Source organism: Lampris incognitus, chromosome 16, assembly GCF_029633865.1.
Source record: "Lampris incognitus isolate fLamInc1 chromosome 16, fLamInc1.hap2, whole genome shotgun sequence".
NCBI lineage: Eukaryota > Metazoa > Chordata > Actinopteri > Lampriformes > Lampridae > Lampris > Lampris incognitus.
This window is the reverse complement of record NC_079226.1, coordinates 39,426,412-39,445,056: the sequence shown is the minus strand read 5'-3', so window position 1 is coordinate 39,445,056 and position 18,645 is coordinate 39,426,412. Positions and strand designations below refer to the sequence as shown.

At 48.5% G+C, this 18,645-nt stretch overlaps 1 protein-coding gene across 1 annotated transcript in view; it reads left to right on the top strand.

Annotated features, from left to right (window-relative positions):
* Positions 1-18,645, top strand: part of pygl (phosphorylase, glycogen, liver) — a 40,100-nt gene that overhangs the window by 8,291 nt on the left and 13,164 nt on the right. Inside the window, exons 6-17 of the mRNA XM_056296510.1 lie at positions 900-1,011; positions 1,256-1,338; positions 1,542-1,679; positions 2,026-2,118; positions 5,367-5,513; positions 9,763-9,926; positions 10,059-10,173; positions 10,982-11,083; positions 12,878-13,025; positions 13,890-13,948; positions 14,050-14,191; positions 16,920-17,127. Of these exons, the coding sequence (XP_056152485.1) occupies positions 900-1,011; positions 1,256-1,338; positions 1,542-1,679; positions 2,026-2,118; positions 5,367-5,513; positions 9,763-9,926; positions 10,059-10,173; positions 10,982-11,083; positions 12,878-13,025; positions 13,890-13,948; positions 14,050-14,191; positions 16,920-17,127 (1,511 nt within the window). The remainder of the gene's footprint in view (positions 1-899; positions 1,012-1,255; positions 1,339-1,541; positions 1,680-2,025; positions 2,119-5,366; positions 5,514-9,762; positions 9,927-10,058; positions 10,174-10,981; positions 11,084-12,877; positions 13,026-13,889; positions 13,949-14,049; positions 14,192-16,919; positions 17,128-18,645) is intronic.

Here is an 18,645-nt window from a genome sequence, read left to right as displayed (position 1 = left end):
TTAATGAAGGTGGTTCTGTTTCACACTGCATTTGTCTTTTAATCTGTTATTCCTCCGGGAATCCTGTGCTACTTTCCACAGGAAGACCCCTCGTTATTTGTGGCCGCTAATGCATGGTGTTTTGTTTCTTATGCATCTCACATGAGCAACCCACCAACATGAAAAGTTTTGTGTGAGCTAACTCGGTCAGTTAAGCTGACTCAGATGCAAATTTTCAGCGCAACCATAGAAAAAGATCCGACTCGTACATTGAACAAGCCAAACCGGGAAGGGTAGGGGGTCGTGGTTCCGAGTGCCCTTTCAATGCCGTTGTGGACACAGAACTTTTAAATCCAGCAGGATGGAAGTGCTGAGAAGAGAATATAAACTATGATTTCAGTTTCATCCTTGGTAAGCTATCCTGCTGACAACATCCCTTTTTCTTTGCCAAGGTAATTCTTTGTCTGGCGTCCAGGTGGCGCTGCGGTCTATTCCGTTGCCTACCAGCACGGGGATCGCCGGTTCGAATCCCCGTGTTACCTCCGGCTTGGTCGGGCGTCCCTACAGACACGATTGGCCGTGTCTGCGGGTGGGAAGCGGGATGTGGGTATGTGTCCTGGTTGCTGCACTAGCGCCTCCTCTGGTCGGTCGGGGAACTGGGGAGAATAGTGTGATCCTCCCATGCGCTATGTCCCCCTGGCGAAACTCCTCACTGTCAGGTGAAAAGAAGCGGCTGGTGACTCCACATGTATCGGGGGAGGCATGTGGTAGTCTGCAGCCCTCCCCGGATCGGCCGAGGGGGCGGAGCAGCAACCGGGACGTCTCGGAAAGGTGGGATAATTGGCCAAGTACAATTGGGGAGAAAAGGGGGAGGGGGAAAAAATGTAATTCTTTGTCTGTTGTCTGATTTGTGTGTGTAGGTGGTTCTGGCCATGCCGTATGACACGCCCATCCCGGGTTACATGAACAACACTGTGAACACCATGAGACTGTGGTCTGCTCGCGCTCCCAATGACTTCAACCTCAGGGACTGTAAGTGAAGACACAAGGCGTTGAGGTTTGGCGATGCAAAATTGAAAAAATGCGCATTTGCAACAGAATCTCAAGAGTTTGAGAGCCTTGTGAGGGAGGGCACGCTTCAATTTCCAGTTTAAGTGTTCTTTAGACCACAGCACACTCCAATGCTTTCCTGCTTTTTTTCTCCCAAAGCTTAGTTTCTGTATCTATTTACTGATGGATAAACCGTGTCCATCTGTCACACCATAACTGTCTCTAGTCAATGTCGGAGACTACATCCAAGCTGTTCTGGACAGAAATCTGGCAGAGAACATCTCCCGGGTGCTCTACCCCAATGACAACGTAAGTTCAGTATCGAGTCCTTCAGCTCATGTTGCTCATATCAGTCTGCATGCAAACTAAGAAGAGTCATTGGGCAACCCTGTCCGGGGAACCTGACTCCGGGTTGTTGTTTTGCACGTGAAACCTTGTTGCCTGCCACTCAGTTTGAAGGCTGTATTTCAGTTGGTCGTCTGCTCTCTCCTTGTGTAAACCCTGCGCTGCAGTTCTTCGAGGGAAAAGAGCTGCGCCTGAAGCAGGAGTACTTCGTCGTCGCAGCTACTCTTCAGGACATCATCCGTCGCTTTAAGACCACGAAGAAGGGCACCGCCGCTCGAACCTCCTTTGACAGCTTCCCAGAGAAAGTAGGTCTTAAGTAATCGGCTGCGCACGCTGAGCCTGTCGTCGGATGCCAGTTGACGTGATGGCTGGGAGGTTTGGAGCGCCAACTGTCGGCCCTAATGGGATAAGCGTCGCGATATCTGAAGCGCTCTTTCCTACCCGGGTACCCTCTCTTTCAGAGCGAGTTCTTAAAATGTTCGCCTAATGTGTCTGGAAAATATCCTGAAATTAAGACTGACAGTGCACGGTTCAACCTCCATGGTCATCACGTCATCTCACAATGGCTAATCCAATAAGAGTCTGGAGCCAAGGATACCCACAATGCAACTGTTCAGTGTTTGTGTGTGTGTCTGTGTCCCTCCATCCCAGGTCGCCATCCAGCTGAATGACACTCATCCGGCCATGGCCATCCCCGAGCTGATGAGAGTCTTGGTGGACATCGAGAAACTGACCTGGGATAAGGTGGGTGAGAGTGAGAGAATTACCATTGCAGGACACTCGCATGTCAGACGTCAAGCTGCCGGTCTAATTACACTCAGACTAAATGAGCGCCAAAATTAGAATACATTTTAACTTCGGGATCACCAGTATCACAAGCTGCATTCAGGAGGGAGAGTGTGGCGGATAGACTGTCTTCGGGGGGTGAATTGATCTCCACAGCTAGTAGATGTTGCATATCTCTGACTCGCCACTCGGACCAACTGCCTCACTGAAATTAAATCATGGGAGTAAGCCAACTTCCTCAAACTATCCATCCATCCATCCATCCGTCATCCAAACCGCTTATCCTGCTCTCAGGGTCGCGGGGATGCTGGAGCCTATCCCAGCAGTCATTGGGCAGCAGACGAGGAGACACCCTGGACAGGCCACCAGTCCATCACACATTCGTTCACCTGACCTACATGTCTCTGGACTGTGGGAGGAACCCGGAGAGCCCGGAGGAAACCCACGCAGACACGGGGAGAACATGCAAACTCCACACAGAAGACGACCCGGGACGACCCCCGAGGTCGGACTAGCCCGGGGCTCGAACCCAGGACCTTCTTGCTGAGGTGACCACACTAACCACTGCGCCACCGTGCCGCCCTTCCTCAAACTAAATTGTGATAAATCTGACATGATCATCATCATCGGTCCCAAATCCCTTACCAAAACCACTCACAACTTCTGCCTCACCATCGATAACTCCACTCGTCTCCCTCACCACACATCTGTAACATCGTAACCATTTGACAGCAATCTCTCGTTTGAGCGCCACATCAGTCAAATCACTAGAACTGCCCCTTTCCACCTGAAAACATAGCTGGTCTCTGCCCATCACTCTCCTTCTCTGCTGCCCAAACGTTGATCCACGCCTTCATCACATCCAGAACTGACAACTGCAACAGCATTCTCTACAGCTCATCATCCAAGGTCCCAAACAAACTCCAGTACTTCCAGAACTCTGCTGCTCGCCTGCTCATCCACTGCCACTCCCGTGACCACATCACCCCTGTCCTCCAGAACCTCCACTGCCGAACTGTCCCACAATGGATCCAATTCAAAGTCCTTCTCCTCACTCTCAAAGCCCTCCATAACCAGGCCCCCTCCTACCTCACTGACCTGCTCCACTAACATACTCCTTCCCACAGCCTTCGCTCCTCCGATGCCAACCTCCTGTCTCCAGCACACAGAACCATGTACCGGACCTCCTGTCTCCCCCACACAGAACCAAGCACCGGACCTGGGGTGACAGAGCTTCTCTATAGCTGCCCCTTTCCTCTGGAACTCCCTCCCCAACCACATCAGAGACTGTACTGATTTGTCCACGTTCACGTCACTAATCAAAACCCACCTTTTCAGGGCATCCGGGTAGCGTGGCAGTCTAGTCCGTTGCCTACCAACATGGGGATCACCGGTTCGATTCCCCGTGTTACCTCCGGCTTGGTCGGGCGTCCCTACAGACACAATTGGCCGTGTCTGCGGGTGGGAAGCCGGATGTGGGTATGTGTCCTGGTCACTGCACTAGCGCCTCGTCTGGTTGATCGGGGCGTCTGTTCAGGGGGGAGGGGGAACTGGGGGAAATAGCGTGATCCTCCCATGCACTATGTCCCCCTGGTGAAACTCCTCACTGTCAGGTGAAAAGAAGCAGCTGGCGACTCCACATGTATGGGAGGAGGCATGTGGTAGTCTGCAGCCCTCCCCGGATCGGTTGAGGGGGTGGAGCAGCGACCGGGACGGCTCGGAGAGTGGGGTATGGCCGGATACAGCTGGGGAGAAAAAGGGCGGGAAATCCAAAAAAAGAAAAAAAGAAATTTAAATACATATACATTTATGTACACATATATATTACATATATTCTGATGTAAATTTATGTGCACAGTACACACACATACAAAAAAAGCACACACAAATACACCCACATGACGATTACTGCAACTTTCACGTTAGAAACCTAGGCAGCATGGCCATTAGTCCTGAGTCAAAGCCACAGTATCCAGCAGTGGCGGCTGGTGCTAAAAATGTTTGGGGGGGGGGGGTTTACCTTGGTGCAGCACACCTGACAGCTGCTCTAATGTCCACACAGTCACAGAGTTATTAAGAAGGACGATGTAGCCTATAGATTTTATCAGGCTTCGTGGACGGCGGATGATTGACAGTCGAGACGAGACGTGGTGGTGGGTGTGAACATGATTGACAGCCACGAGAATTGTCCAATCACATTAGATCACAAAACATTAAAACGATACCAATTCACTGCCAATAAAAGTGGGCGTGTCTGGGGCAACACAGAGCTGCGCCCCCTGGAAAATCTGAAGGAACCAATCAGACGGCAGCCTCAGGTCACCTGCTCGCCACAAGTTTGAGGGCTTAAATAAGGTATGGTTTGGGCGGCGCCCCTCACCCAGGAAGTATATGTATTCAGACAGGAAGTATATGCATTCAGACAGGAAGTATATATATTCAGACAGGAAGTATATGTATTCAGACAGGAAGTATATATATTCAGACAGGAAGTATATATATTCAGACAGGAAGTATACATATTCAGACAGGAAGTATATGTATTCAGACAGGAAGTATATGTATTCAGACAGGAAGTATATATATTCAGACAGGAAGTATATGTATTCAGACAGGAAGTATATATATTCAGACAGGAAGTATATGTATTCAGACAGGAAGTATATATATTCAGACAGGAAGTATATGTATTCAGACAGGAAGTATATGTATTCACCCAGGAAGTATATGTATTCACCCAGGAAGTATATGTATTCAGACAGGAATCAACCAAACACCATTTGAACCAATATTTAATGGCTGCTGACAGGCGCTCACAGACTGACAACACTTTTATTTCATCATGACTTGCATTATATTTAACATGTTTAAGTAGATTTTCATCTCTTGATATCTGAAGGGGGCGGCGCCCCGGCGCCCTGTACTGGCCAGCCGCCACCGGTATCCGGGTGTAGAAAACATTCCGGTCTTTTTAGGGTGTTCAGCGTGGCGTAAAAGAAAGGACGAGGCAAGGAGAGAGGCGTAGGGAGGCGTAGGGAAGCGGTTCTCCCTGACGAGCCGGCTTTTGTTCCTCTTAATCAGATTCTCACGCAGAGTTGAATGTTTTCCCCTGCTGCCGTGTTAAGCGAACTCAAAAGCTCATCAGACGTGTTGACAAAGGAAAAATGTCCTCACCCCCCCCCTCTCTTTCTCTCTCTCCCGGTCAGGCCTGGGACATCACCAAGCGCACCTTCGCCTACACCAACCACACGGTGCTGCCCGAGGCGCTGGAGCGCTGGCCTGTGGAGCTGCTGGAGACCCTGCTCCCCCGACACCTGCAGATCATCTACCAGATCAACCAGATCCACCTCGACGTACGTAGTCCTCTCTCTGCCCAGATGCAGGTGGTAACATATTGAAGGGAGGTTTTAAATCTGTTCTCCAGCTTTCAGTGTGATGGGAAACTCACGAATATGTGGTGCGTTCAGGCACAGGTCAGGTGATATGCAAATTAGGTCGATTCATGCTCACGCACAGGGAAAGAACCACCGGTTTGAGGCCGTACAGATTCTAGGCGTGGTTCAGGGGAAGTGGAGGCGCCCCCGGGCGGCGAATAATGTCACATTCAGAACATGTGCTCTGAACAGCTGTCCCCACTCAGGTCCTCTTTTAAAAAGAGGCGTGGCCGTAGCCACAGGGTTCAGCGGTGAAGTTCCTTTCCCGCAGGCATCAGAACTGAAGAAGCCGTCCGGGCGAATGGCGAATCGTCTTCAGAATGACGAACGGTGCTCGGCGAAGGGTGTTACATCGACCTCCTTTTCCCAGCTGCTGGAGCGGAACTGATTTTCTTTTTGTACATCGGTTGTGTAACGGCTGTACGGGATTACGACACTGCGTATGACACAGAGGACGGGATAACATCGACAGGGCCGGGAGTGTGTGTGACCTGCGATCAATAGGAAGTCCTGCTCCGTTCGGAAATGGACGTTTATGCTTTGCCCTATTGCCCGGACCAACACAGTGTGGTGCCCCAGGGTGACCACATCTGAAGTGCCCCCTTGTCCCACTTCACCTAAGAAGAAAGTGAAATTCACTATGGGTAGAAAGACCATAGATTTACATGAGTTTATAGCTAAAGTAAAGGCTCAACATCCTACAGGAAAATGTAAGCTCCAACCAAAAAAACCTTCCACCATAGATGGACACGGGCCGACAAATGCCACACCAGCCCTCACGCTGACGCTCAAATCTGAACGCAGCTCACATCCCGATGCAACACCTCATGCTAAATGTCTTTATTTCCATCATAAATGGCCTGTAATGAGGCCTACTTGCAAAACCATTGCTGGGTATGTCGAAAAAATCATCACACCCATATAACAAATAGAGTAAGCCCAACAACCACGGTGGCAAGCACCCTTTTCAACAGCTGGATGGTGAAACAGCGCCACATGAACCGATGTGGACATATAGGGAATAGCACATTGAGACAACGTTTTGCAATATGTAGGCTATTAGAAAGTGGGGTTGTTTCGTTGTTCTGGTCTGTTTTGGGTTGTTGTCTTTGTTTTCCAGAGACAGAAATTAAAGGTATGAAAACAGAATAGGGATTTCATTTTCCTTTCAGAATCCACAAACGAAAAGGCATTTTTCGTTTTCCTGCTCGGAAAGAGCCGATACAACATTTATAAAGGACTTGATTTTCCTTCTCGTCTTTGTAAAATATAAAAGTGCTTACTGCCCACAGCAGAGGGTGGGTTAGCAAAATGGTTTTTGAACATATATTCTATCAGCAATAAACTACTACTGCTGTAGTTATCTAACTAATTGGAAGGAATGTCTGTCTGACTGTCTTTCTGCCTGCCTGCCTGTCTGTCTGTCTATCTGTCCGTCTGACTGTCCGTCTGTCTGTGTGTCTGTCTGTCTGCCTGCCTGGCTGTCTGTCTATCTGTCCATCTGCCTGCCTGTCTGTCTGTGTGTCTGCCTGCTTGTCTGTCCATCTGCCTGCCGGTCTGTCTGTCTGACTGTCCATCTGTCTGTGTGTCTGTGTATCTGTCCGTCTGCCTGCCTGTCTGACTGTCTCTCCGTCTGTGTGTCTATGTGTCTGTCTGGCTGTCTGTCCATCCATCCATCCCGTGGCAAGTGGACGAACACCATCACTCTGCCATTGCAACCCACATTGTAGTGTGAGGGGGCTTTACACCTGAATGGGCACTACACTAGTTACTGCACTAGTTACTGAAATAAATACTGCACTAGTTACTGAAATAAATACTGCACTAGTTACTGAAATAAATACTGCACTAGTTACTGAAATAAACACTGCACTAGTTACTGAAATAAACACTGCACTAGTTACTGTACTAGTTACTGAAATAAATACTGCACTAGTTACTGCACTAGTTACTGTACTAGTTACTGAAATAAATACTGCACTAGTTACTGAAATAAACACTGCACTAGTTACTGTACTAGTTACTGAAATAAACACTGCACTAGTTACTGCACAAGTTACTGAAATAAATACTGCACTAGTTACTGAAATAAACACTGCACTAGTTACTGTACTAGTTACTGAAATAAATACTGCACTAGTTACTGAAATAAACACTGCACTAGTTACTGAAATAAATACTGCACTAGTTACTGAAATAAATACTGCACTAGTTACTGAAATAAACACTGCACTAGTTACTGCACTAGTTACTGAAATAAATACTGCACTAGTTACTGCACTAGTTACTGTACTAGTTACTGAAATAAATACTGCACTAGTTACTGAAATAAACACTGCACTAGTTACTGTACTAGTTACTGAAATAAACACTGCACTAGTTACTGAAATAAACACTGCACTAGTTACTGCACTAGTTACTGAAATAAATACTGCACTAGTTACTGAAATAAACACTGCACTAGTTACTGCACTAGTTACTGTACTAGTTACTGAAATAAATACTGCACTAGTTACTGAAATAAACACTGCACTAGTTACTGAAATAAATACTGCACTAGTTACTGAAATAAATACTGCACTAGTTACTGAAATAAACACTGCACTAGTTACTGCACTAGTTACTGTACTAGTTACTGAAATAAACATCTCTTTCTCCGCACCGCCCTCTGAGCATCAACAACTCAATACAGAATTAACTGATGAACAAAGACAACCAAAGAGGGGATCACTCTGATCCGTGATACTGTTACCAGTGTACTGCAACCTGATACTGTTACCAGTGTACTGCAACCTGATACTGTTACCGGTGTACTGCAACCTGATACTGTTACCGGTGTACTGCAACCTGATACTGTTACCGGTGTACTGCAACCTGATACTGTTACCGGTGTACTGCAACCTGATACTGTTACCGGTGTACTGCAACCTGATACTGTTACCGGTGTACTGCAACCTGATACTGTTACCGGTGTACTGCAACCTGATACTGTTACCAGTGTACTGCAACCTGATACTGTTACCGGTGTACTGCAACCTGATACTGTTACCGGTGTACTGCAACCTGATACTGTTACCGGTGTACTGCAACCTGATACTGTTACCGGTGTACTGCAACCTGATACTGTTACCGGTGTACTGCAACCTAAAACTGTTACCGGTGTACTGCAACCTGATACTGTTACCGGTGTACTGCAACCTGATACTGTTACCGGTGTACTGCAACCTGATACTGTTACCGGTGTACTGCAACCTGATACTGTTACCGGTGTACTGCAACCTGATACTGTTACCAGTGTACTGCAACCTGACACTGTTACCAGTGTACTGCAACCTGACACTGTTACCAGTGTACTGCAACCTGATACTGTTACCGGTGTACTGCAACCTGATACTGTTACCGGTGTACTGCAACCTGATACTGTTACCGGTGTACTGCAACCTGATACTGTTACCGGTGTACTGCAACCTGATACTGTTACCGGTGTACTGCAACCTGATACTGTTACCGGTGTACTGCAACCTGATACTGTTACCGGTGTACTGCAACCTGATACTGTTACCGGTGTACTGCAACCTGATACTGTTACCAGTGTACTGCAACCTGACACTGTTACCAGTGTACTGCAACCTGACACTGTTACCAGTGTACTGCAACCTGATACTGTTACCGGTGTACTGCAACCTGATACTGTTACCGGTGTACTGCAACCTGATACTGTTACCGGTGTACTGCAACCTGATACTGTTACCAGTGTACTGCAACCTGATAGCTGCTGTAGGGAGGAAAAACTGTCATTGAACTCATACTGCCACCATTTCCTCTTCTCTTTGTTACCTTCTTTACAGAGCTGTGCAGTTCTACGCCATCATGGTTAAAGGGAGATTAAGAAACCAGTCTTTTTTGTTAAGATATTGATGTTACAGTTATGGATGTTCCCTTGTACCGACGAAACTGTCTTCTTGTTCCTGTTCTTCTTGTTCTCGTTCTTCTTCCTCTTCTGCTTCTGCTGCTCGCAGCTCGTCACTTCTCCTCTTCACCCCAGCTTCCGCTACTCATTCCCAGGGGTTTGTACCCCTGTATGGAAATATAGGCACCCCCACACATAGCGAAGTTGTGTGTGAAACTAGCCTCTGTGTGTGTTTTGTGTGTGTGTGTGTTACTGCAGAAAATTACGGCCCTGTTCCCCAACGACATGGACCGACTCAGGAGAATGTCTCTGATTGAAGAGGACGGCTGCAAGAGGGTCAATATGGCGCACCTGTGCATCGTGGGGTCGCACGCCGTCAACGGAGTTGCAGAGATACACTCCAACATCATCAAGACGGACGTGTAAGCTCCTCTGCCGGCGACGTCCACCTTTTAGAAAAGACGACGGTTCACAGCAAAGATACCTAAGCAGTCGTTACCAGTGTGCACATGCTGTACCTCCTCCAGAATGTTCCCCGGTCTGGTTTTACACAGGTTCCGGGATTTCAGCGAGCTGGAGCCGGAGAAGTTCCAGAACAAAACCAACGGCATCACTCCCAGACGCTGGCTCCTGCTCTGCAACCCCGGACTGGCTGAGCTGATCGCTGAGGTGGGACCGGGCAGCTGCAGAGCAGCAATCAGTACCAGGGGAGGGAGGGTGCAGTACCTCAGGCCCACCGCTTGTACACCATATTTCTGCCACATATTTGCTCCTGCTGGCATATAATTTAATAATAATAATAATAAAATAATTTAATAGCAATTAATGTTTAATTAATAAGAATTAATTAATATTTATATTATTTAATATTTAATTTAATATTGCATATTACATAATATTGAGTAATAATCATCATCATCATCATCATCATCATTATTATTATTATTATTGTCCACAAATGTAGAAATTTGCTGTAGACTTCACAGGTTGGTTGAAATACATCACAGTAAATCACAGTGAATACAATAATACATAACACAACAGACACACACAGTACTGACAACAATAGCGCACAGGGTTCCGGTGTAAATGGTGTTTACGAATTTAGCAGATTTATTGCATTTGGTACGAGAGACTTGTAGATGGTCTTGGCTGCTGTAGCGGCTCCATATGGTCCAGACACCGGGCTTTTTGCTTCACCCGTGTTGCATCCCAGTTGCTCCTGCTCGTTCCCAGTAACTTACTGGCCGTGTTTGTAGTTCTGGACAGTCCTATTACAGGAGCTGGGTGGCTGTTCTTACTCACACAGCAGACCCCCCCCCTCCTCTAACCCGCCTTTGCTCAGCCTTTCCACAGGCCTTTGTAACGTGTCCCAGCCGGTGGGAATACCCGTTCCCATTCTGGGAAAACTAGAACCTGTAGCTTTTGCTGCTTGCCGAGCACAGATTCAGACCTGGCTTGTGCTGTCCCCCTGCAGGCCATCGGTGAGGATTATGTGAAGGACCTCAGCCAGCTGCGCAAGTTAACCGACCTGGAAGACGATGTCACCTTCATCAGGGACGTCGCCAAGGTCAAACAGGTAGGTGTCGACTCGGGCATAACGCAAGGCACTAACGAGGACAAGCAAACTGGCAGGGGGTCAAACCCGGAGGCACTTTGAGAAACGTCCCGTGAAATTCAGTTGGATTAAGAGGACCGACAAAACATGAGGTGACGGGTGTCCGGGTAGTGTGGCGGCTTATTCCGTTGTCTAGCAACACGGGGCTCGCCAGTTCGAATCCCCGTTTTACCTCCAGCTTGGTCGGGCGTCCCTACAGACACCGTTGGCCGTGTCTGCGGGTGGGAAGCTGGTCGTTGCAATAGCGCCTCCTCTGGTCAGTTGGGGCGCCTGTTCAGGGGGAGGGGGAACTGGGGGGAACAGCGTGATCCTCCCAGGCGCTACGTCCTCCTGGTGAAACTCCTCACTGTCAGGTGAAAAGAAGCGGCTGGCGACTCCACATGTATGCAGGGCCGGATGGACAGAGCACACTAGGCAGAGCGTTTTTCCTGGGGCCCCCCCCCTCCCGGGCCCCCCCCTCCCCCAAACAAGCACATTGTGATACTTTGTAAACAAACAATGTTACTTTTAACTGCCACACGGTTATTATGGTTAATTAGTTAGCTATATATATTTTTGTTTGTAATTATCTATTTATAGTTTAAAATATTTTACATTACATATTTTTGATTTAGACCAAAAGTTGAGGGTTTTATCCGTCTGTCTGGGGCCCCCCTGTGGCAGTCGGACCCTAGCCTACGCCTAGATCCGGCCCTGCATGCATGGGAGGAGGCACGCTGTAGTCTGCAGCCCTCCCCGGATCGACAGATGGGGGTGGAGCAGCGACCGGGACGGCTCGGAAGAGGCTTCAGTTCACCTCCCCCCCCCCCCCCCATCTGTTGACGTACAGGTGCGCAAACTCCCCCGTCAAGTTTGGTTTTATAGATCACAGCTGTTGCCTCTTGCAGGCTCCGCTTTGTGCGTACGCGGCGGCCGCAAGCGAGAGACCGCGAGGTTACGCAACGTGAGCTGGTGCGCTCCACGGGCTGGCCCGGGCCCAGAGGAGGCTCAATAACGCACCAACAGTATAGGGTGAAACGAGGTCACAGGTTAACCGCACGGATGCGTCATTACACGTTACGCAATCGGTGAAATCGATGCGTGGGAGCATGCGTCCTCAGGCCGGCGTGGTCTGTGTCCTCACCCGGTCCCATGCAGTCCCAGCACAGGACTCCCTCTTTGTTCCCCACTTCATCCAGGGGTTGACATGGGGTCAACATCAGGGTTAAGGCCGGGGGCGACTTCCTCATATCCAGGTGAAGCGCAGCAGCTGGGCGGAGCTTAGCGGGGGCAGGGGGTTTGATCTGACGGGCGGCGGATAATGAGCGGCAGTCTCAGGACGGGGACGTCGTTTATGGGGTTGGCTGGTTTCAGCTCCTCTTGCGCAACTCGTCAAGTCGCACAATTACTCCGTTTCTCCGAAACAGAACGTTACTCGCACACGAAAAACGAAAGTTGTTGTGAAGTGCGGATGGAAGAGGTCACCAGAAGGAAAACGCGGGTTTCGTTTTGTGGGACCGTTTAAGCATGATGTGGCCCTGGTGGGAATCGGATCCCTGAGCGGGACCGCCTCTCCCTATTGAGCCACACAAGGCCGTGTCTCAGCTCTTTGGTATTTACCTGCACCCCCACCACGATATTGTGACGTGTGATTAATGTGTGTATTGCAAAACTGCCTGCAGCCTGTCCAAACCCAGACTACAGGCCTGGGCAGGCCTGCAGCCCTGTTCCGCATCCCCACCCGAATGACTCCTCCTGTTCCTAACCTCTCCGCAGGACAACAAGGTGAAGTTCGCCCACTACCTGGAGACGGAGTACAGGGTGAAAATAAACCCGTCCTCCATGTTCGACGTCCACGTGAAGAGAATCCACGAGTACAAACGCCAGCTCCTCAACTGCCTTCACATCATCACCATGTATAACCGTACGTGAGCGGCCCGGGGGGGGGGGTAGCGTCTCAGACTGAAGTCCTGGGGTCGTTTTTGCTGCATCGCAGTGCCAGGCCATTGGGGTCGCTCCAGTCAAATGCATTGTCGTTGGGCGTCCGGGTGGTGTGGCGGTCTATTCTGTTGCCTACCAACACGGGGATCGGCGGTTCGAATCCCCGTGTTGCCTCCTGCGTAGTCGGGCGTCCCTACAGACACAGTTGGCCGTGTCTGCGGGTGGGAAGCCGGATGTGGGCATGTGTCCTGGTCGCTGCACTAGCGCCTCCTTTGGTCAGTTGGGGCGCCTGTTCATGGGGGGGGGGACTGGGAACTAGCATGATCCTCCCATGTGCTACGTCCCCCCTGGTGAAACTCCTCACTGTCAGGTGAAAAGAAGCGGCTGGTGACTCCACATGTATGGGAGGAGGCACGTGGTAGTCTGCAGCCCTCCCCGGAGCAGCGACCGGGACGGCTCGGGAGAGCGGGGTAATTGGCCGGGTACAATTGGGGGGAAAAAGGGGGGACGTTTTTTTTTTTAAAAACGCATTGTCGACTGCGAGAGAACCATAAGCTGATATTATCTGACTTGTCCTGGCATAGGAACCCCACCCGCCTAGCACCTCGAGCAGCGAAAACTGAACACTAATAATGCTCAGGTCTGAAATGAAGTCTCTTTACGTGATGTGATAAAGAGCATCCTTTCCTCGTTTTCGTTTTTCTAAGACGTTCCCTCTTTACTCGCACTTGCTTCGCCGACAGGTTTTGCTGAGATTGGTGTCCAAAGTTGTGTAACGAAGCAACGCTCCGTTACCAAGCAGACTCGCTGACTATTTCTAAACCAGTCTAGCTTTTCTTTCTTTAAGGCATTAAGAAGAACCCCACTGCACCTTTTGTCCCGCGCACGATGATCATCGGTGGCAAGGTAGGGGCTTCAACAAGCATTGCACAGCGCACGTATACGAGAACAGCTCAGGAAGTGCTTTGGGCGTTTATCTTCACTGAGCCGATGTCTCTCCCCCGCAGGCGGCTCCGGGGTATCACATGGCAAAGATGATCATTAAACTCATCACCTCGGTGGCTGAAGTGGTGAACAACGACCCCATCGTGGGCGACAAACTGAAGGTCATCTTCCTGGAGAACTACAGGGTGTCCCTGGCAGAGAAAGGTACCATCCAGAGAAGAAGGCCACTGTATTTTGTCATTTGTACAGGTTACAGTGAGATGGGTTCTCTGCATTTAACCCATTCTACTGGATGGCAGCAGTGGGCAGCTGCAGGGCTCAGGGACCAACTCCGGTTCGTCTTTCCGTCGCCTTGCTCAGGGGCACAGGCAGGAGTATTAACCCTGACACGCATGTCTTTTTGATGGTGGGAGGAAACCAATACAGACACGAGGAGAACATGCAAACTCCACACAGAAAGGACCTGGGACGGCCTGGGGTTTGAACCCAGGACCTTCTTGATGTGAGGCGACAGTGCTGACCACCATGCAGCCACCCAAAGAGAAACTGCTTTTGCAAACTGACATGCTTTATTTACACTAACAGACAAGGGAAGAAGTTGTTGACCAAGGTGCAATGAGGCATTACTGTCTATGGTATTGCTCACTATATCTTTAGCGGCTCGATTTATTGTACAAGACAGTTTTTCTGCTTACGACCGTGTACCCCGGGGCACTCTGCGTAGGGTACTGCAGGAGTATGGGGTACCGGGGCAGTTGCTACAAGCCATCCGGCTCTTGTATAACCAAAGTGAGAGCTGTGTCTGCATTCGCGGCACAAAGTCAAACACGTTTTCGGTGGGTGTGGGGCTCCGCCAAGGTTGTCCCTTGTCTCCAATACCGTTTGTGATATTCATGGACAGGATCTCAAGGCTCAGCCAAGGTGAGGCGTGTGTCCGTTTTGGGAACCTCGGAATTGCATCTCTGCTCTTTACAGATGATGTGGTTTTGTTGGCTTCATCAGAACGCGACCTCTAGTGCGCACTGGGGCGGTTTGCAGCTGGGTGTGAAATGGCCGGGATGAGAGTCAGCACCTCCAAGTCTAAGCCCATGGTTCTCTATCGGAAAAGGGTGGAGTGCTCCCTCCGGGCTGGGGATGAGTTGTTGCCTCAAGTGAAGGAGTTCAAGTATCTCAGGGTCTTGTTAATATATATGCACATCTACCTATATAACATATAACATATATCAATGATATCGATTACTCCATAGTAATCTGATGTTCATATGCTCAGTTGTTATCAAATTAATATTCAAATAGATGACATTTTTAGATTGTAGGATTGCACAGTTCATACAGAATTGCAACACAATGTGTTTAACACAAAATGAAAAGATAAATTACACAAGGTAAGCGATTAACATGGCTAATACAGTAAGGCATACTTAATAAAGGTTTAGAGGTGGTTATTGAGTACTTTATGACTAGTTAATAACTGATTTATCAGAGTGTTGTAAATCAGTAAACGCATGAATAAAGACTTTTTAGGTTGCCAGGTTGGGAACCCATATTTAATCTTTGTGGACATTCTTTCGGAAACCATGTGACCAGCAAAGACTGCTGATTCCGTGTACAAATAATGCAACTTGATAATGTTGCACACGCAAAACAACGATTGGTAACACTTTAGTATGGGGAACATAGTCACAGTTAATTATGTGCTTATTAGCATGCAAATTAGCAACATATTGGCTCTTAATTGGTCATTATTACGTACTCATTAATGCCTTATTCTGCATGGCCTTATTATACAACCAGTAAGCCCTTAACTATGAGTTTTCCCTCTATAACCTCAGAAGTATTGCTTATTAGTAGTACCATCTCAATATGCTTTGCTTAGTATGGCCTTTATAAGGTGGTAGTACCACAAGAAGAGTTATTCTCCCTTACTAACACTTAATGAATATGGTCTGTTCTTACATAACAACACACAAAACTACAAGTGTTCATAGTGTTACATTACTCTAAATTAATGTGTTGTTACTTAGAATATGTTCCCCATACTAAAGTGGCATCTTGATCATTACTAATTCACTAGTAATTAAGTTGTTGTTACTTAGAATATGTTCCCCATACTAAAGTGACATCTTGATCATTACTAATTCACTAGTAATTAAGTGTTTTACTTAGAATATGTTCCCCATACTAAAGTGTTACCCAACTATTTAGCCCCAATACTGCTGTCGACTGCAGCTATGGTGGTGAAGTTTAGGGTTAAGGTTAGGTAGTGGTTAGTGAGGCTGCCAGGCAACGGTTGACGTCCTGAGCATTTGTCTGGCAGATGTCCTTCAGACAGTGCTCAGGATGTGGTATGAGTCTGTGGTGGCCAGTGCTCTCCTGTTTGCTGTTGTGTGTTGGGGCAGCAGGCTGAGGGTAGCGGATGTAAACAGGGTCAATAAACTGATCCGCAAGGCCGGTGACGTTGTGGGGGTGGAACTGGATTCTCTGGCGGCGGTGTCTGAGGGGAGGACGCTGTTGAAATTATGTGCCATCATGGCCAATGTCTCCCACCCACTCCATGGCGTGCTGGTTGGGCACAGGAGTACTTTTAGTAATAGACTCATTCTGCCGAAAAGCACCACAGAGCGCCACAGGAGGCCATTCCTGCCTGTGGCCATCAGACTTACACCTCCTCCCTCAGACTCAGACTGTCAGACACTCTGGGTTAATGGTCACTGGACCGGCCCTTCCAGGGTTTTGTTTGTGCTGCTTGTTGTGTGCTGCGGTAGTGCAGCATAGATAGGGTGTTATGTGCACCATGCTTGCTGATATACTTTGTTCTTATTTCTATTTATCTTTTATTTCTGTTTGTATTTTCTTATCTGATGGCGGCGAAGTGGATTAAGCGTGACGAACCAATGAGTAGATGGGAATAATGATCTCGTTTCCCCCGCAGTGATCCCCGCCACAGATCTGTCGCAGCAGATCTCTACTGCGGGCACCGAGGCGTCGGGCACCGGGAACATGAAGTTCATGCTGAACGGAGCCCTCACCATCGGCACCATGGATGGAGCCAACGTGGAGATGGCGGAGGAGGCCGGGGAGGAGAACCTCTTCATCTTTGGCATGAGGGTGGAGGATGTGGCTGAACTCGACAAAAAGGGGTAGATGGTGTTCTTGGCTTTTTTTTATATACTTATATTTTTTATATTATATATATTATTATTATTATGGTGGCGCAGTGGTTAGCGTGGTCACCTCACAGCAGGAAGGTGCTGGGTTTGAGCTCCGGGGTAGTCCAACCTTGGGGGTCGTACCGGGTCATCCTCTGTGTGGAGTTTGCATGTTCTCCCCGTGTCTGCATGGGTTTCCCCCAACAGTCCAAAGACATGTAGGTCAGGTGAATTGGCCATACTAAATTGTCGCTAGGTGTGTGTGTGTGGGGGGGGGGGGGGGGCCTGTCAAGGGTCTCTCCCCGCATGCCGCCCAATGACTGCTGGGAGAGGGTCCAGGATCCCCGCGACCCTGAGAGCAGGATAAGCGGTTCGGATAATGGATGGATGGATATTATATATTATTATATTTTATATTTATTTCTTGTATCGTTTTCTATTTTTGATAAGTCCACAAAATGTATGCAATGTCTTTCTGTCTCCTGTCTGTGTATGTGTAATGTTACATCACTGGATAATACTCAACTACGAGATTTTCTCTTACTCTTACTGCACACCGTCCAGCAGACACTTCCAGTAACAGAACGGTAGTAACAGCATGGTAGTAACAGCACGGCAGTAACAGCATGGTAGTAACAGCACAGTAGTGACACCATGGTAGTAACAGCACGGCAGTAACAGCACAGTAGTAACAGCATGGTAGTAACAGCATGGTAGTAACAGCACGGCAGTAACAGCATGGTAGTAACAGCACAGTAGTAACACCATGGTAGTAACAGCATGGCAGTAACAGCATGGCAGTAACAGCATGGTAGTAACAGCACGGTAGTAACAGCATGGCAGTAACATCAAGGTAGTAACAGCATGGTAGTAACAGCACGGTAGTAACAGCACGGTAGTAACAGCACAGTAGTAACAGCACAGTAGTAACAGCATGGTAGTAACAGCATGGCAGTAACATCAAGGTAGTAACAGCACGGTAGTAACAGCACAGTAGTAACAGCATGGTAGTAACAGCATGGTAGTAACAGCACGGCAGTAACAGCATGGTAGTAACAGCACAGTAGTAACAGCATGGTAGTAACAGCATGGCAGTAACAGCATGGTAGTAACAGCATGGTAGTAACAGCATGGCAGTAACATCAAGGTAGTAACAGCATGGTAGTAACAGCACGGTAGTAACAGCACGGTAGTAACAGCATGGTAGTAACAGCACAGTAGTAACAGCATGGTAGTAACAGCATGGCAGTAACATCAAGGTAGTAACAGCACGGTAGTAACAGCACAGTAGTAACACCATGGTAGTAACAGCATGGTAGTAACAGCACGGCAGTAACAGCATGGTAGTAACAGCACAGTAGTAACAGCATGGTAGTAACAGCATGGCAGTAACAGCATGGTAGTAACAGCATGGTAGTAACAGCATGGCAGTAACATCAAGGTAGTAACAGCATGGTAGTAACAGCACGGTAGTAACAGCACGGTAGTAACAGCATGGTAGTAACAGCA